At 52.9% G+C, this 19,334-nt stretch overlaps 5 protein-coding genes across 5 annotated transcripts; 3 read left to right on the top strand and 2 right to left on the bottom strand.

The window, feature by feature from the left end:
• Nucleotides 1–2,953: 2,953 nt before the first annotated feature.
• On the bottom strand, nucleotides 2,954–5,034 carry J4E86_011156 (uncharacterized protein; the record flags this gene model as incomplete). The annotated part of the gene is made up of 3 exons (XM_051451650.1): nucleotides 2,954–3,146; nucleotides 3,229–4,789; nucleotides 4,842–5,034. The coding sequence occupies 3 exons, from the start codon at nucleotides 5,032–5,034 to the stop codon at nucleotides 2,954–2,956; spliced, it is 1,947 nt and encodes a 648-aa protein (XP_051297189.1).
• A 302-nt stretch (nucleotides 5,035–5,336) lies between these two features.
• J4E86_011155 (uncharacterized protein) lies at nucleotides 5,337–6,498 on the top strand (the record flags this gene model as incomplete). Its single annotated transcript, XM_051451649.1, has 2 exons — nucleotides 5,337–5,453; nucleotides 5,506–6,498. The coding sequence occupies 2 exons, from the start codon at nucleotides 5,337–5,339 to the stop codon at nucleotides 6,496–6,498; spliced, it is 1,110 nt and encodes a 369-aa protein (XP_051297188.1).
• Nucleotides 6,499–6,550: 52 nt separating this feature from the next.
• Nucleotides 6,551–7,184, bottom strand: J4E86_011154 (uncharacterized protein; the record flags this gene model as incomplete). The annotated part of the gene is made up of 2 exons (XM_051451648.1): nucleotides 6,551–6,982; nucleotides 7,023–7,184. The coding sequence occupies 2 exons, from the start codon at nucleotides 7,182–7,184 to the stop codon at nucleotides 6,551–6,553; spliced, it is 594 nt and encodes a 197-aa protein (XP_051297187.1).
• A 3,909-nt stretch (nucleotides 7,185–11,093) lies between these two features.
• On the top strand, nucleotides 11,094–13,034 carry J4E86_011153 (uncharacterized protein; the record flags this gene model as incomplete). The annotated part of the gene is made up of 4 exons (XM_051451647.1): nucleotides 11,094–11,199; nucleotides 11,256–11,451; nucleotides 11,504–11,710; nucleotides 11,762–13,034. 4 exons carry the CDS (start codon nucleotides 11,094–11,096, stop codon nucleotides 13,032–13,034), a joined length of 1,782 nt encoding a protein of 593 aa, XP_051297186.1.
• An 816-nt stretch (nucleotides 13,035–13,850) lies between these two features.
• On the top strand, nucleotides 13,851–18,253 carry J4E86_011152 (uncharacterized protein; the record flags this gene model as incomplete). Its single annotated transcript, XM_051451646.1, has 3 exons — nucleotides 13,851–13,931; nucleotides 13,986–14,238; nucleotides 14,295–18,253. The coding sequence occupies 3 exons, from the start codon at nucleotides 13,851–13,853 to the stop codon at nucleotides 18,251–18,253; spliced, it is 4,293 nt and encodes a 1,430-aa protein (XP_051297185.1).
• Nucleotides 18,254–19,334: the final 1,081 nt, after the last annotated feature.

Below are 19,334 nucleotides of genomic sequence, written 5' to 3'. Positions count from 1 at the left end.
ACCTTCGCGCCTAGATCTCAACACCCAAGGTTGCAAAACTTGTGTGTGGCTTCCTCCAGCCTGAGCAACGTGCTTGCACCAATGGCAGGCTCATGCAGCTTGCACTGCCCCTCACTTGGCATGCATCATGCTGAAACGGCAGGCTGAAATTCAGGCGTCGACATTCCTATTAAACAACGTCTCTGCGCTCAGCCTGATCATGTTGTTGCGACTCTGATTGTTGAAACTTGTCACTGCCTTCGGGCAGTCGTTTTCAGTATCTTACCTTCTCAAGACCAAAGACACAACAGCCCTCTTCCATAGCTCAACTGTAGCAGGGATCAAGAAAAGCCTTCTTGATCGAGAGGAGTCATGGCGAAGACCTCTCCCGATCCGAAGGCTTTTGGGTCCCCGTACGAAGGCCAAGCGCTTTCCACCAATGAGATACGTCTTCTTACTATAAAGCCGTTCTCAAAGACATCAAAAAAGCCTGAATGGTGGGCAAAGATCGGAACGAACATGAATGAGCAAGGACGAAGGATCACTCGAAGGAATCCTGAAATGTCCATCGAACTGCAGACCCATCAGCATGAACTTACGGAAGATCTCGACTATGATGCAGTATCGTACGTATGGGGGTCTGCTCCGGCCTCGGTCATGATTGTGTGTAACAACGGGCCTCTTTTCATCACACCCACCGCGCTCCAGATGTTACATTACCTACATCGATACCGAAAAAGTGGGAGAAGGCGGAAGATTTGGATCGACGCAATATGTATCAATCAAGGGGATCAGGAAGAGAAGAGTAATCAAATCCCATTGATGCGCAACATCTATTCCTGGACGACAAATGTAATCGTGTGGATGGGTCCTTCGACCCCCGAAACCGATGTCTTCTTCGCAGAATTCCAAGACGTGAGGGAGAAATTCAAGAACTGGATAGCACTTTATAAGGCAGACCCCGATTGTCGCGACCCAGTTGAAGAAGAACTCCCTTGTTATGAACACGCATTTTTCAAGGGACTAACTCAACTCCTCAAAAATGAATGGTTTAGGCGTCTATGGACGTACCAGGAGATCATACTTCCACCCAAAGCGACACTACTTTGCGGTGACTCTTGGGCGGACTTCGATGGGTTCCTAGACTTCATCATTCGTGCAAAATTTCGCAGCACTTATTTTGTGGCAGTATCGTATATAGGAAGAAGTGTAGGAACTAACACCGCGCTCTCCACCTGCTACTCTATCCACTTTCACCGCGAAACAACATCTCCACGAGAACGGATCAATATAATATCTCAAAATTTTGCGGTCGATCTAGACGAGTTACGTTATCGACACGTAAAAGAGCCAGTGGATCGTGTTTGGGCGGTTGTAGGGCTTTTGAAGAGGGATCTTCGAGATAAGGTGGCTTCAGGGGTTGACTACAGTGAACAAGGTCGGGTTGAGTACTGGAAAACGTGGATCATGTTTTCCAAGGCTCTGATAGACACACCTGGTGGAATGGACCTGTTGAATATTCCGCCTACCCTGGATCCTAGACCCTCAAACTTGCCATCCTGGTGCCCGAGTCTTTCCGGAGCATCGGCATGTCATATGATGATTAATGGACAGTGGAATTATGCGATAGACAATCGATCTTGGGCCATTCGTTGGGCATTGTTTGAAGAAAACAGCGAAGTAGACAGCGCAGAAAGAGTCAAGGCGATCGATGATCAGGATAAACGGTTTATGAGTACCGTAAAATACGACAACCTGCTTCGAATGCGGGGGTTTGTATTGGAAACTATTGAAGAGGTTGTGGAGCATGAGGAAGTCCTTGACATCCGAACGGGGTTTTACGATAGCTGTTCTGAAGAGCACATGACTTTATATGATATTGCTGTTGGTCGCCATATGGATAGCTTAGATCTAGCTCGCCGTGTCTATCATGGGAAGAGCGGAGGCGTTACCGATATACCGGAGGATTTCATCATAGCGCTTTTCTTAGATCATCAGATTACCGAGAAAGCGAGGAGCGTGTATAGCGAGGTGTTACCCAAGCTGGTGGCTTGGCACTCTCCCTACAGGGGAGCTGTTAGTTGGGAGCAGGCGCACTGCCGTCAACAGTGGGTAGATATGCGCGGACATACTTTCTTCAGCACAAAGGGTGGTCGTATTGGATTCGCCCACCCGGGATGCAAACCAGGAGATCAAGTCGCCGCCTTCTATGGAGGGGAAGCACTCTATATACTTCGGCAGTTGAATCCAACGAAGGGCGACATCGACTCGACTGGACAAGCATGCGACCACGTTCAGTATATGGGCGCTGCATTCATCCCTCATCTCATGGAACAACATCAGAGAGACGCCGCTCGGATGGGTCCCGATACTTTGTTCATGATTCATTAAGAGCTTTGGGATTCTTCGCGTGGGCTGCATCGTACAAGGAGGCCACGCAGGAGAGCAGAGTACAACGACGTGCTAGGCAAAGAATCAGGCATGGTGACACAACCATCATTGACCAGCTGTTATCAAGAAGAAGCGTCAGGACACTCATTACCTGCGGATGGAAAATTTGTCAAAGGAGGACCGTATCTTATATGTAGATGGGGGGTATGGCAGCGAGGGATTTTATACACGTACACACCTTAGAAGGGATGGATATATGACCACCGTTATCTACTTACCAACCCACCAACGTACACACCTACAGTCCCGAGCGAAAAGACTTCAAGTTCGAGCGTGAAGCCCACAAGGGGAGATTTATCATCGTACAGCATCAGACTCAGAGCATCGCGTTTAGGAAATCGACCAATGTACAACGCTAGCGCTCAGTACTGAACCTCGTGCCTACAGTAGTCGGAATGATGTCTGCGGCCTGAAAACCAGAAGCGAAGTTGCACACGTGCCCGATCAAGTCACTTCCAATACACCAAGACCACTCTCAAATTTCTGCAGAGCATAACCATGGTATCCATTCAACACAATCCCCCTACAACTTCCTACTCCTAACAAGCCCAGACTTAATACCCGTAAGTTCACCCCCATAGTTAGCACTGCCCTTGGCCGCAGCCCCCTTATCGAACACCTGCTTCATACTCTTGAGCTTCTTCTGCTTCTCCTTGTACTTCTCCTTCTTCTTGACACGCGGGTTCCGCACGCTCTTTTTGCGGTGGGGCGTCAATCTAAGCGGGATGTTAGCATTCGCTCGAACCAGGTAGAAAAGGAGAGGGGAGTGGGGAAAGTGGGAGAGGGAGGAAAACATACCCCTTATTCTTCTGAATCTGGTAAGAAATCATACGACGACCATCATCGCCAACGACTTCCTCTTCAATAACCTGCGCGCCTTGCTTCTTGGCGAGGGCGTAGGCTTCTGCGCGTTCAAGTTTAGTCTGCTTCTTGTCCTCCGAGCGCGCGGCGATCATATCGTAGTAACCATCCTCATCTTCAAAGTCGTCACGCTTAGTCGCTGGCGCTTCATCAGCAGACGAAGCGCCATCGTCTTCGCCCAGAGCAACACCAGGGCCAGCATCCTTGTGTTGCCCTCGCTTCTCGGCTTCGGCCTGCAGACGCGCTTGTCTGTCCTTGAGTCGCTCGCGGTGCGGGATGTCGGCGTCGCCACCCATGTCTTTGCCCGCGGCGTCGCGCTTGTTCGCCTTTTGAGCGATTTGCGAGGTGTAGAAACGGAGAGATTTCTTCTTCTTTGCCTTCTCGGCGGCTTCGTGGGCGGTGAGCTCGGTTTCTTCGCCGAAGTCCGAGTCGTCTGCGTTGAGGAGGTTGAGCTTGGGTTCTGCGGTTTTCTTCTTGCGGGATGCCTTCTTGAGGGCGGCCTTGTCGGCGAGGGTGTCGAGTGATGCGAGGTCTTGTTCCGTCTTGGCGAGCTTCGCGGCGCGTCGCGCTGCTGCTTCTGCTTGTGCTAGTTCGGCTGCTCGTTCCGCCCTGGTCTTCTTCTGCTTTGTGGGTTTCTTGACGGTCAGGTCGTTTTCGAGTTCCTCGACGCTCACGTCCTCCATAGCTGAGTCGTCGTCGTCACCGGTCTCTACCATGGGATCTGCGATAGGTAGGTTTTCTATCCGCGTCCATACCTTCTGGCACTTCAGCAAGGTCTCCATAACTGGGTGTTCGTGTAGCTCAGCAGGATCCATTGCGATGACCGGCGACCCATCGTCCGTTGCAGTGGAGCCGAGTACAGCAAAGTACATAGCCATCGCTGCGAGATATGCGGCGCATGCCCGATATTTTGTGACAGCCTTTGGTGTTGGTGGAATTCTGTCTGCCTTCTCCGACTTCGCCATTTGTGCCTTCAATACCTTCTCTGCGGCCTTCGCGGCGGCGGCCAATTCCTCGTGCAGCGGTTGCAGCCTCAGGTATTCTTTCGAAATGTGCTCGAACTCGGGGTATCGCGTGCGCATGATCTTCATCCTCTCTTCCTCGGTCATGTTGTCCGTGATTTGAAGTTGCGGGAGCACTTCTGTTACGACCGCGCCACCTTCTGCATCTTTCTCTCCCTCCTGCGCCATCCACTCGTCCTCGTCGAAGCCAAAGTCCGCCTCTGTCATGCTTTGTAGCTGCTTCTTTTGTATGCGCCTCGCTTCAGCTTCCTCGTCCAACGCATCTTGCTCCGTTTCTATTGCATCGGCGTTGTAGTAATCCTTCTTCGAGGTACCCCATCCACCAACGTCTTCGTCTTCCTCGTCGACTGGTTTGCGCTGTCCCGTGACATCATCTCCAGACTCGTCGCCGGTATCTTGGTCGTCGAAATCGTCTTCATCGTCGTCATCGCTGCCGGCATCGAGGATTTCTTCGTCTGAGGCTTCTAAGAATTTGTCTAGATCCAAATCAGCTATCGCATTCCATACACATAACCCCGCTTAACTAACCCTCTTCCTGATACTTCCTCAGTCTCTTAGCCGCCGGTCCTTCGTCCAGCAGTACCTTGTCGCGATTGATATGGAACTCGTCCTCCGAATCAGCGACATCCTCATACGAGTTGACCGCCATTCTGGAATCCTCCTCTTTTAGCGCTTTCGGCGCGCGCGACCCTCCGCTACCAGCCTTTCTCTTTTTGGCCATGATTGCGATATGTGTTGTGGCGTGGCGTAAGTGATGGTCGCAAATGTCGCGCGGGAACTTTTTTTCGGTAAGAAGTCTTGGCTTTACCGCGGAGGTCGGAAAGTCTCCACTCCGCTAGTGAGGTGGAGCTAAGAACTGCAGGGCGTGTGTATGTAAGCACGCCGCATGTGAACTCGTGCGATACTGACGCGCTATTGCACCGTACACCAATTGAGCATTGCGGTCACTTCGTCCGCGTAAGCAGAGTCAGATATCAGGCGTTCCAGTCCCACCCTTCTTCGGGTGTACAATTGGCTCCCTCCATGTCACAATTGCTTCTCGGAGCGACCATCATCCTCTTGGTGCTTGTGGGAATTATTAGTGCGGACATCATGGGTTTCGCTTTCTGGAAGGGCAACCAATTCCCAGTGGAGGGAAGAGTGAGTATTGTATTGAATCCTCTAACATGAACCTTACTAACGGTGCATATAGACGGTCCTGCTCACAGGCTCCTCCCAGGGAATGGGCTGCGAAATCGCCCGTCTCCTCTCCGCCCGGGGCGCAAACCTCATCCTCGTCGCACGCACCGCAAAGAACCTCGAAACTGCCCTAGCCCACGCGAAAGCCCATGCCAAGAACCCCTCGACCCAACGCTTCACCTACATCGCCGCCGACGTGACATCCGAGTCCGAGAACACGCGTATTCTGAAGGAAGCTACAGCATGGAACAATGGACGTGTACCGGAGATCGTGTGGTGTGTCGCGGGATCTTCAGTACCGGGCCTCTTCATCGAGACGAGCACTGAGACGTTGAGGAAACAGATGGAGCTGAACTACTTCGCGTCAGCATACATGGCACACAAGACACTGCAGGCATGGTTTTACCCCGAAGTACCATACAAGCCGCAAGAAAAGAGTTCTGCTCCGGAATTGCCTCGCAAATTCATCATGACCTCATCCGCGCTCGCCTTCATGAACCTCGCAGGCTACTCCGCCTACTCCCCCGCCAAAGCCGCGATCCGATCCCTCGCCGACGGCCTCCGCTCCGAAGTCCAGCTTTACAACGCGGCGCGGCGCTCCAAGACGAGTAGCACCGGTGTTGTACCCGCACCTTTCGACGTCGATATCCACGTTGTCTTCCCAGGCAGCATACTATCCCCCGGTTTCGAGAACGAGAACAAGACGAAGCACCCCGTGAGCTTTGAGCTGGAGTCGTCCGATCCCAAGCAGACTGAGCTGGAAGCTGCGACAGCGGCGGTCAAGGGACTGGAGGGTGGCGATTTCATGACTCCTACAAACTGGCTGGTGCATCTGATGCGTTATGGCTCCATGTCGGGTAGTCAGAGGAACAACGTGGTTGTCGATACTATCGGAGCGTGGATTGCGACAATCATCTGGTTGGTCATGGTGCCGGATCTGAATGGCAAGGTCTGGGCTTGGGGCAAGAAGAACGGTATGAGCGTGTTCAGGCCGAATGCGCAGTAGATGAGGTTTTGTATTGTGAATGGCATAGGCGTATACCCCAGGTGACATTATACTATCCAATTGAAATGTTAGATTCGCGATCAGCCAAGAACCCCCAGGACTCTCCAGAAGTGGAATCCATCCAATCCGCTCGTGGAATGATGTCTGGCATGTTGTACCCAGGCTGATAAGATCGCAGTACATGTGCCGGTACACATTCATACTTGCCCTTGACAAAGCAGTGCCATGGATGTGGAGTCTTGAACTCTAGTGCGTGTGCATAGCCAGGTTCAACATCTTCTATATCCTCGAGATCTACCGGGACGCCAGTGACCAGAACGTCTAAGCTAGGACACCAACCACGCGCATCGAGGTATTGGAAGAAATTGCTGGCAAATACCTCTGGTTGGAGATCTGGCTCTTCCATGTATGTGTCGCGATTGAAGATGTCAGGATCGTATGTGAACAGAATTGAGCGCAACTGCGTCATCTGCTCGAAACAGTCCTATGATCGTCAGTCATGTTGCTCCAGTGCGTGAAAGAACCCAGCTTGCCAGAAACTCTGTATACTCCTCGTGTCTGTCTTCTTCCCCTTCGTCTTCGTCTTCCTCCCCTTCGTCTACTTCCTCTTCGTTTTCTCCGTCTCCGTCTTCTTCCCCTTCGTCTTCGTCTTCGTCTTCTTCCCGTTCCCATATGGAAGCTTCCATGATATCCTTAGAGATTGGTAAGCGAAGATGTTCCACGTTCTGGCATATCGAAAGTAGGCGCGATAAATGATCGCTCCAATAGCCGAAAGGAAACCAAGTGTATCGATGCTGGACGCCGAGACTCTTTAATCCAGGGCCCCTGCGCTCGATCATGCGCCAGAATTTGTCTAGTTCATGATCGTAGCGACTGACGAGATGCAGACTAGTAAGGTTTTCGCAGCATTGAAGAAAATCTGAGAGGGAATCCCAGTTATCAATGGTAGCATACACACGCTCCAAAGCAGGGGTTCTGCCATTGAGGCTAGACAACCACTTGTCGTAAAATTTGGCGTTCTCACATTCGTACAACGCAAGAGTTTTGACGTTGCTGAAATCGATGGTGGCTGCCAAACAGCACCACATTTGGTCAGCATTGACGAAGTATAACTTCAAGTGAGGCAATGTCAAAAGTTCGTCTCGCGAGTCGGCGGTTCCGTGTACATTGTGGTCGTGTCCCTCACCGCCGGCCTGAAAGCTTGTGAGATCTACCCTCACCGGCTCGAGGCAACGGAGCTGCAGATGTTGCAATTCTCGTTGACTACTCTTGAGCAGATGAAAAATGTCTTTTCGGAGACTTCGGCTGGCAATGAATCTAAGTTTGCCTAGTGATCAGTCTCTATAGTAACTTATGGTGAGATGAACTAACCTGAAGGCATGAAGCTGATTCTTTGGAAGCATGGAAATCAAAAGATGCATCAGCACGTCTCTTGCATCAGCCGCACTAACCAGGTGCAGATGGTTCGGCGGTGGTGCATCATCCCCTGGATCACATAACTCATCTTCGAAAGATAAGCTCCTGATGTGACGCAGGTGGTAACTGGCCCCTGCAGCAATGCATTTGAAGAATCTTGTCAGGCCTTCCTCCCGAGTGTGTAAGTAGACAGTATGGTACAGTCGCGGTAAACTGAGGTTGCGCAGGTGTTTCGACGTCAGACAAAGAGATATAAGGTCGCGTTTCGTATCAATGTATCAGAGTATGAGTAGCTGGACCTCGTTCGAAAGAGACTCCATGACGCGTTGAGATAGTCTGTAGGAGAGAGATTTTGCGGGAAGTCGCGATGTGGACGCGACGCGCTGTTCCACGTTATTCGCGTTGCCCCGCTGCTTCAGGAAGCCGCCAGGGGTCCCCAGCACGACGTCACGTGAGACAACTTTGCCCCTCATCCGACCACTTCGCACTCCCATTGCACAACCAATCCTCCATCACCACTCATCGCAGCATGGATATTCACGCACTCAATATCCGCCTAAAGCCGAGCTTGTCGACGATTCCAAGCGCATGATACTGGAATATATGCGACTTCTGCGTTGAACGGCACAGCGCCGGACAGACGTTAGTTATTAGCTGATCGCATTTCCCAGCTTTCGCTCTACTCGGATTTGAAAGCGCTTTGCTTAGCTTCGAAGGACTGGAACAACATCGCTACGGAGTACCTGTACCGAGGTATCGTGCTACAGATCAGTGCATATGCTCGCGATGAGCGGCTGCCGAACTGGCTCTTCCCGGGCAATGCCACTGAATTCCGGCGATGCCTTGACATCGGCGCGCGAAAGCACTTGGTTAACACGCGGAGTTTGAATCTACTAGAGGACACACGACATGAACCAGGGTCTGGCTCAGCTAACAATTTTGCCTCCGGTAACTACGCTGTCTCTGTCCGTGTGCAAATATCAACCACTACAATACCTGTCCAGCTCACCCAAACTGCGGAATCTTGTTTACTTCGGACTACGGAATAACGACAAGTTAAACAACTCCGTGAACGAAGACGGTAAAGCGCTGGTGACACGGAACCAGATCTTCGGCACTTTTGTCACCACATGCGTGAACTCCAAAATGTGTCTTCAGACTCAATAACACAGCGCGCTTTCTAGGAACCGATCGAAAAGCTTAAGAAGCTGAATATGCTGCATCTTTATCAAGGCCGCAACACCAAAGTCCCTATTTTCCTCCTCTCTGCCTGAAGTGGATGCTCGCGACATGAATCACCGACTCGCGACACGGTTTTTTTAATGGACACATACACGATGTCCCTCCCTCAAGATGCTCATAATCGCGCCAAATTCGGTGACCCTTCATTATGGGGAGGCATATCCTGAGCCGGACAGAAGGAACGCAAGTCCAGAGTTCTCATACAAAATTGTGGAGAATTCAGCGCAACAGAGTTTCTCAAAGAAGGTTTAGAGATCGACGATGGGACCTCCCAGATCGAAGCGACAAGACTCACTCAAAGTCGAATTCGAGCGGACTTTCCAGAGCTGTATATATTTGACTACGATACCGACACTCTGGTAGCAGATCGCCTGGCCTAAGAGGTTGTATAGCATGCGATGGTTTTGGCTTGGGCCGGGAAGCGAATGAGCCTGGTTCCGGAACCAGATTTTCGCCTCTCAGGCCCCCAGTCCCATACGTGGAGTTGAGCATCTACCTCGGCGGATGCAGCTATAGAAGATGCACAGGGGCTCCAGCGTTGACCATCACATGGAATTGAGCCAAGTCAGATTTGCTAGCGTGGAATGCCCTGAACGAAAACACGGCTCGGATGCGTGTCATGTCCAGTCTCCCGGACCTGCGGACTCATGGAACCGGCGCTACTATCGACGATCACGACGATCATCCAGAGGGCTGTCGTCTCATCGCCTTTGCTAGAACATCAATACGACCGAGACAATTGCCGATATCATGGTATTTCCAGAGCTGCATCCAAGTGCGTGAAAAGACTGATTGACGGCTCAGCAGCAGAAGCCAATAGCGGTTCTCCGGAAGCGAGCCGCTGGACCCTTGCCCCAAGACAAAGTGGAGCTGCGAACCGCGGGGACAGACGGATGCGGAGACTACACAGAAGGGAGCTGCTATCCCGAGGCTAAAATTACGGCATGAAGTCGCCATGCTCATCGCTCATGCCACCGAAAGGTTAATTCCCGTACAGACGAGGCATCTCAACCGCACCGAATCATTCACCTGCACCCATGGTCAAAGGGTACCCCATTGTTTGACCCCACAAGCGCGATATAGATCCACTGTAGATCAACGTGTTTCCAGATGCATCTACGTTGGATAACATCGCTGACTGCCGTTGCTGTATATATCCGCGTAAGCGCGTGTTGATTGCACGTCTTCAATTGAAGACCGCCGCAATAAGTTCTGATTCGATTGCAGATTCGATGCTTACCGGGCATAATGCAAGTATTGCCACGCGAGATCTCTTGGTGCGCAGCTATATTAGTTGAGCGTTTAGATCGTACCGGCTTGGCTAGACGAGGCGCAATACTACATACACGAGCCGCACACCGGACGTGAGCCCGCGTGCAGCGTTTCGCTACGGCAGTTTTGCCAGCCTCGCCAACATCAACATCGTGGCAATCACAAGATGCAGGTTCATGAGATATCTGGAACGTGGCGAAAAGAATGAGCCATACAAGCACCGTTGTCTTGGCGCGCAGTCTACCAGGGCCCCAAGATTATCCGGGTGAATAGGATCGCCGCAAAGACGCCAACTCATTTGTGTTTCCCAGCGGCCCGGTACCGACGATGTGTTCTAGTGCGAATTAATTACCTCTTGGGGCTCTACTGCCGCTGTTGAGTGCGGCTCGAATTCCCAGGTACCCTGGGTCTGGAAGACGGTACGCAGACTAGCAGTACTACCTCTTGCGCTCTGCTAGTATTAGGCCAATCTCAGAGCATGAGTGTTTGCTGCAGGGCGTACCGTGTTGCTAATGACAGAGGCTAGAGCTTCTCCGAGAATGTGCGCTAGGCTGTCTAGGGAACTGCGAAGCGTTTGTGGCCATGACTGAGATAAATAGACGGCAAGCCCATGGGTACCTTGTGGACAGTCGATCGACTCTGCATACCCTCCTACCTTCGTCAATATGGGTCGCTTCTCACTATTCGCTCCTCTCCTGCTGGCGACCCATGGTGTCTTGGGCGCCAAATGGATTGGTGAGGTCAAGAAGGTGGATGGCGTTGACTACCAGTGTAAGCGATATCCGCTCTTCAATTCATGGGGATGTGTGCTGACTATTAAACTCCAGGCAAATGCTACTCCGACAACTCCTGCTGGCCGACCAACAAGGACTGGTCGAAGCTCAACCAGACCGTCTCTGGCGCACTACAGCTCGCCATACCTCCAGGCGCCGTTTGCTACACCAACTTCGGAAACGGGACTAGCGTCTACGATGCGGCGAAGTGTGCGGATACTCAAGCTAACTGGGCAAATGAGCAATGGCTGTATGAGCAACTTTCTCGGGGAATACATATGACGAAGCTAATGCAATGCTAGAACTGACCACCCCATCGCTGAGCTCTGGCCGTTCAAAACTAACAACACCTGCATGCCGACGGACGACCCATCGGGTAGTTGCACACAAGGCATGTACGGAAAGTACGTCATCATGGCGACTACGAGGGATCAGATCAAAGCGGGTGTGGACTTTGCTCGAGAGCGCAACCTTCGTTTGATCATTCGTAACACTGGTCACGACTTCATGTAAGACAATCTCTTATCTCTTGAAGCACGACGGAACTGACAGAAGTACAGGGGCCGTTCGACCGGATACGGTTCGCTCATCATCAACACCCACAGCTTCAGAGACGTCAAGTTCCTGAAGAAGTACACCGGACCTGGGGACTGGAAGGGCACAGCAGCTATTGTCGGCGCTGGTGTCCAGGGCCGCGAGCTATACCGACAGTGCTTCAACCAGAGTCCCAAGGTAGTCATCGTTGGAGGAGAGTGCCCGACCGTCGGCTGGGGAGGCGGCTACATCCAAGGAGGCGGCCACGGCCCACTAACCGGTATCTACGGTATGGGCGCCGACAACGTCCTCTCCTTCGACGCCATCACCGCCGAAGGCAAATACGTAACCGCCAACGCGAAAGAAAACTCCGACCTCTTCTGGGCTCTCAAGGGCGGCGGCCCCAGCTCCTTCGCCGTCGTCGTCGCCATCACCGTCAAGACCTTCCCTGAGGTCCCCACCGCCGGCACTATCCTCAACATCAACTCAACCCACACCAACGACACCGAGCTGTTTGCCAAGGGCGTCCACATCTTCCACAACCTGGCCAACCACTACAGCTCGCACGGCATGTTCGTCTACTTCGAAGTAGGCCCCGGCCCCCAACGCCTGCACATCGCGCCCTTCGTCGGCCCCAAGATGAACAAAGAACAACTCGAGGCAGTCATGGCACCCTTATACGAACAACTCGACGCCGCCGGCGTCCCCTACGACACGCACACCAAAGCCTTCGCCACATTCTTCGAATTCTACATCGACATGTTCGAAGACGAGCCCCCGAACCAACAATCCATCGTCGGCGGCCGCCTCTTCACTCAGTCCGACATCACGGCCCATGGCGACGAAATCGCAGATGCGCTCATCTACGCCGCGATGCCTGAACCCACGCAGCTCGGCTTCAACGTCGGGCATATTGTTAACCCCGGCCGTGCGTATCCCGTCGTCGACAACGCTATTCATCCCACCTGGCGCAACGCCAGCTCCTTCGTCATCACGAATGTGCTTATGACGGGGACGGAGCCGTGGGAGGTTAAGAAGGAACGCGAGAACTTCAACACCAATGTTCTTGGTAAGAGGTTGAGGGATGTGAGTCCTAATGGGGCGAGTTATGTGAACGAGGGGGATTTGAATGAGCCTAACTGGCAAGAAGCGTACTGGGGCAGTAACTATAAGAGGTTGTTGCAGATTAGGCAGAAGTGGGATCCGGAGGGTGTGTTTTTTACGGAGACGACGCCGGGGACGGAGAATTGGAGTGTGCTGGATTATGGGACGAAGCTTTGTAAGAAGTCGTCTAAGTAGACTTAAGCGTTCTTCCCTCTTTTAATAGATCAATTTTTTCCGATACCCATTCTTATCGCTCGACTTGAAAATGCGATGATGCGCACTTGATTGCTTGTCGTTGTGCAAGTGTTGTGTGAGAGGCCCTTGAAACCGCCCCTCATAAGCCGGAAGATGAGAGGTGACACATTAAGATCTACCCAGGCAATGCCTGTCATATAGTAGTGCTTATGAATGATCGCCTTCGGTCGCTTTTACCTGCCGGCAGTGCGCGTACCGTGTGGCCACATCTCAGCCACAGCAGTGGCGCAAGGGCAGTGACAACGCGCTTTGAGATGGAAGACAAAACATTTGGATAGCTGGAGATGCGTCAAAAGCGCGTTTCGGAGTCTCTTACGCGTCCAACAGTGTTTCCTTACCGTTTGGTGCCAACGTGGCGTGGTGAGACAAAGCTGGGGAAGGGCGGGAGCGATGACGAAAGAGTCGCGTCGAGCGCTAGCCGCTCCCAGCTAGCAGCAATCACCATCACAAGCCAATGGCTCTGGCGACGCTGCTATCAGCCATCATCCCAATTGTTTGCGAACCTTCTGCTATCACCCGCCTGTCTGTGTGCCAGCCTCGCCGCTCGCATCACTTCCACTCCTTGCGCAACCGCCGTAAACATCCCCACCGCTGCGCCAACGCCGTCGCCATCCATCGCATTCCGAACCATCGCACCAGGCTCCTATTCACGACTACAACGCCTCCGACGCCTACACCTGATCGCGCGACTAATTCGCCAGGTCACATGCTCTGCGCATGCCGAAATACCCCCAGAGCCTCGTTAATGTCGATTGAATGCCTCCCGTGCTGAATCCCTTCTTACGGGCCTTCTTCCGTAGTGCACTCCCCAGCCAGTGCCAGCCAGCCCAGCACCACGTACGACACCTGCGAGTATAGGGGAGACCCAAGTACTAACATTGTTTGATATAGGTTCTGCTCGTCCCGACCACCGAAGTCCTCCTCACATCGCGCGACAAAGAATCAAACACCTCGTACATCGACCTCAGCGGCTCCGAAGACTTCCTCGCAAGCCATGTGCTGCGCGTCCCGGGCGGAGTGGGGCCGAACAACCATGTCAAGGACTCTGGTAGTTTCAGAGAGACGCGGGGGAAGGCGAAGCAGTTTACCACCGCGAATGGCCGGACGGTGATAGTCAAGGACGCTTTCATCTACAGCAACAAAGGTGCGCAGACATGGATCGCAGGAGGGGATGACGTCTGGATGCTAATCGAGACGCAGGCTTCAAGACACTCAACCAAGCGCAGCTCTTGAGCGACACCATATTCTATCCCGACTCTTTCGATGCGCAGCCTTGGCTCGTATACTTCATATCGCGACCCCTCGTAGGCACCTTCGATGCGAACCCTATAATACCGGCTACACTAGGACCGCGACAAGATGTGGGACCAGTTGCAGGGCCGTCAGGCGCAGCGGGCCCGCCTGGAGGTGCCGGCTCGTCGATGCCGCGGAAGAAGGAGGTCAAGTCGTTCAGCGACCTGTTGAACCATTTCCCCATGATCGCGCGCCAGATGCAACCCGGTCTGGAGAGGCTGTTCAGAGAGTTTGGCAAGGAGTTAGAGAAGCCCTTGCCGGCGACACCATCACAGAGATCACGGCGCTCGTCCATGAGTTCACGGCGACGCGGATCGGTATCCTCCGCAGAGACAACGCCTTTATCCTTGCACAGCAGTATGTCTCACGGCCCGAATGGCTTTGTGTCGAATCTAGAAATCAGCGACGAGGAGGACCAGATGCGGAGATCGCTAGAGACGGCAGTGACAGCGGCCATTGATCTCTTCCAGATGGTGGACAAGCAGCAGCTGTCATTACTGGGCGCGACAACCGACTTGACTGGCCCAATTGTTGAGCGCATGATCGAGCGATACATTGCGGAGCAAGTACATCATACCATCCTCTTCCCACGGATACAAGAGATACGGCTTCTGGAAGACAAGGACCTCGAACGCCGCACGCGGCAGATGGTGGACATTGATATATCGCAAGTCGGAATTGACATTGGCCATGGTCGCAAGGGCAAGCAAGAGCTAGCTATACGGCTTTCGAAGGCTGTTGACATGTTCAAGAAGATGGGTGTCGCAGGCAGTCCGCAAGAGATGTTGGAGATACTCCTGGGAGTACAGAAGCACATCACAATGCCGGATGAATCGCAGGCGAGGACTATGACAAACGGGGAGCCAATGTCGGAGAAACAAGATCATCTTCTCACTATCAACGCGGATACACTCGTTTCTTTATTGCTCATAGTAGTGATAAGGGCGCCAGTACGACATCTGCAGGCGCGGCTTTCGTACATGCGGCACTTCATCTTCATCGATGATGTCGAGAGTGGAGAGATGGGCTATGCGCTCAGCACGTTCGAGGCTGTCCTCTCATACCTCACCACAGATTCGGGCGGCCTGCGAAGAGCAAGTCGGCGAAACAGGGCATTGTGGCAGGCCACGAAATCTGGTGACCTTGCGACAATGCAAGGGATACTGGAGCCCGATAGATCTTTCAACGCAGATTTGGACAGCTTCTCAGATGGAAGCCAAACCCCACCGAGATATCGCCCAGTCAGATTTGCTGCAAGTTTATCAGATCTGCATTCCGTAGCAGGCACGACCTTGAACGGTGACGACGACTTCTCGTTACGACCGCGAAGTCCATCTCGCGGAAGGAGTGCGCATGAAGATGGCCCTTTGGCGCACATCTTCCCCTTCCAGCGCGCGGAAACACCACCACTACCCGGCAGACCGAAGATGAAGAAGAAAGTTTCTATCACAGATACGAGGAGTATGTCGAGTGGCTCGGCACGATCGTACCATTCACGGACAACTCTCGACTCCCGCGTCAGCGCCATCGAAGGCGATGTTTCGATAGAAAAGCTGACCATGACTCAAGGGCCTGATGGCGAGTCAGTACTGATGATGGCGATTGAGAATAGACAGGACAAGGCCCTCCAATACCTGCTCAGTCTTACTGAGTACTATACCCCCTCTCTTGTCTTCGAGGACTATAACAATGAAGGCACCAATCTGTTGAGTGCAGCCATTCAACTGGGCCACGCCAGGACGACGGACACCATCCTCAACTACATTCTGGACAATAGTCCGAGCCCTCAGGCACTGCAAGAATACCTTTCGAAACCAGACGCGAAGGGTAGATGTGTAGCGCATTATCTCTTCAATCAGCCTCGACTTATCGACCGCATTGGACATCTTCTTCCTTGGCGGCTGAAGGACAAGAATGGCCAAACACCAGTGTTCGCTTTATGTAGATCGTATGATCACGACGAGTACCATGATATGGTAGATAAGGCACTACTTGCCGCAACGCAAGACCAAGATGATGGACAACCGCTACACCTCGATGAGCACGTCGACAACAAGGGCAACAGTCTGCTTCACATCATTACTGACCCTCAGCTAGCCGCAAAGCTGCTGTACCGCTGTGATTCCGACGCCAACGCAACAAACGATCGGCAGTTCACACCACTCATGGTAGCTAGTAAATACGGTAGAACAGATATGGTACGGGTGCTCTTCCAAGACCCAAGAGTAGACCTATCTTACAGGGACGCTCGTGGTCTCACCGCTGTAGAGCTCGCTAAGGACGACGATGTTCGGAACCGTATCGACGACCTGGTGCTCTTGTCGAATGAAGCCGGTCCGGATGGCCGCACAACTACTGTTGTTCGGTCTTTCTTCGTCGAAGACGGAACAGTACGCCTTGTGCTGAAGTCCGGAGCGCCAAACGATAACAAGACCATCACCGTCACTACATGTCGTAGATCATCACAGGACTTCGAGAACCTTGCGAAATGGCTCGCACAAGAACACCCCGCTTCATGGCTACCCGCTATCCAAAATCTAGCATCACCATACCTGATACCCTCTCGACCATCGCGGTCAATCTTACGCGACATGCAACTCCGCCTCGACGCCTTCCTCAAAATCCTCCTCCGCCACCCCACATTCTCCACCCACGAAATGGTATGGGAGTTCTTCCTCGTCCCCGACATCGACTCCTCGATGCTCGCCGAGCGCTCAGCCCGCAAAGCCGAACTACGCGTCGAGCGCCTCCGCGAAGAATACGCGCCCATCTACGACGTGCGCGAAGTGGAGCTCTTCGTCCAGCACATGCGCGAAAACGTGCGCGCCCTACACCACGCCTCGCGCTCCGTCCTGCGTCGCGCAAACAAAGTCCGCTCCGCATCCTCGGACCTCAACGACGCTGCTAAAATCGCTAACACAGCTCTCCACTCCCTTACTTTCCTCCCGGTTAAGCATCTCAAAGCGCTAGACCGGTACACCCAGACGCTTAAACAGAGCGACGCATCCCCCATGTCCGGCTTCTACTACTCCATGCACGCCATCTCCAGCACCATAACCGCCATCCTCACAGCTTTATCCCGCCCCTCCACGCTCATAACCTCCATGTCAGCCACACAGAAAGCAATCGATCGCCACAACCTTTCCGTCCGCCGTTCTGACCGCTGGCCCCTGGGTCTTCTCGACGACGCGCGCAGTCGGGTGCAGCGCGACGCCCAGGATAAAATGGATAAGAGTAAAGTTGAGCTGGAGGATTTGGGCAGGGAGTTGCGGTATACGCAGCAGGTTGTGGCGCAGGAGTTGGCGAGTTGGCAGGAGGGTAGGGTGGAGATGGGCAGGAGGGCGTTGAGGGATTTGGCGAGGAGGATGTGTGTTGTTGAGAGGGCGAGGTTGGAGAGTATGAAGAGGAGTGTTAGGGAGTTGGGGATTGGGGTATCGCCGAAACCTGCGTCCATCTCCCCCTCTGACCATGCTGGGTTCCCGAACGGATTTCCGAATGGTAGCTTGACGAACGGCTTGCGAGACGCCGGTGGTATGGTCAACGGTATCAACGGTATAAACGCCCCTCATACTCCTCTCCCTATGGATCTTTCCGACCCGCTTTCCGACCCGCTTTCCGGTCAAAGTAGACTGTTGGATGATATTACCGATGAGGATGTTGAGGAGGGCCCGGGTGGTGTGGAAGATGTGGCAAGTGAGGGTGTTGTGTTGTCGAATGGTGTGCCGCCTGCTGATGAGTTGGTGGCGGAGCTGGATATTGATGGGGAGATGGTGTCTACGGAGGATGGGGATGTGGGTGGGCATGGGGTTGGGGTTGGGGTTGGGGTTGGGGGAGTAGGTGATGGGAAGGGAAAGGGTGCGGATTAAGGGAGGGGTTTTGGAGATGGGTGGTGGAACATGTATACCGAATTTCGCTTTTTCGACTTCTTCTTCACTTCTTCACTTCTTCGCTTCATTTCCATTTTGTCTTTTCTTCTTCTTCTTCTTCTTCTTTTTTAAGTCTGTTCATGTTCGCTTCACTTCGGTTTTAGATGGCTGGGTCGCATGTCATGATATCGCATGAATGAGTACATGAGGGGCTCAGCGAAGGCGTTTGTCAAGTACGATGGCAACAGCGACCAGAAGGAGGGAGTTAATAGTAATATCTCTTCTCACGTCTACGTTTTCATCTCCTGTTTCAAAATGAATCCAGTGCCTAACTGCTAGATCTAAACATTGCATAGCTACACCACATCTCACTCCCAGGGCAAGACTTTAGATCTGGCATGTTAAGTACTGCGAGAATTTTGAGAAGATCGTCACCGCCGGCTATGATTTACATCTCCCGGCTTTTTTACTAGCGCAGTTAGGGTTCCGTCTGTGTCGCATATGTCTTCGTGTCCGCGACATGTTGAACGTGATGGAGAGGTAGCTGGATTAGGTGCGACATCTCGTTTCAAGCATTCTACTGCTACCGTGGGTTTGGTTATTGCTCCTTTCTCGCTGTTTCATTAGTCTAGATCGCCACTGCGCTGGTGCGTCGCTCTAGATCTCGCTCTCTCTGAATTCGGATCCGACATCCGCCGTCTCCAGCCACTTTCCTGGTATCCTAATCCGCCATCTCGTTTCGAAAATGGGGGCTACGAGGATGGGGGTATCGAAGATGGAGGGCAGGGGGGTGGCAGGTTACATCAGTGACATACTGGCATCATACGAGCGTGCTAGATCGGGACGTGAAAGCCGCGGAAGTAGCAGCTACGATGTTTCTCAAATTTGGGGGCCGTTTAGATATAGGGGAATCGAGCTGTCTGTCCCCTTCACACGGAGGCGGACGCAGTCGTCACGAAGGGGATGTTGGTGGCTTGACGATCATGCCGCGGATGATCTCTGTTCCAAGCCAAAGCACGCGTTCTCAAAACGGGAAGCCGACATGGCATCGGTTACCGTGGAGGTGGTATACCGCTTCACC

The sequence above is a fragment of the Alternaria arbusti genome (assembly GCF_024043155.1).
Source record: "Alternaria arbusti strain BMP 1465 chromosome Unknown scaffold_30, whole genome shotgun sequence".
NCBI classification, from domain to species: domain Eukaryota; kingdom Fungi; phylum Ascomycota; class Dothideomycetes; order Pleosporales; family Pleosporaceae; genus Alternaria; species Alternaria arbusti.
This window is presented reverse-complemented; position numbering and strand designations above follow the sequence as displayed.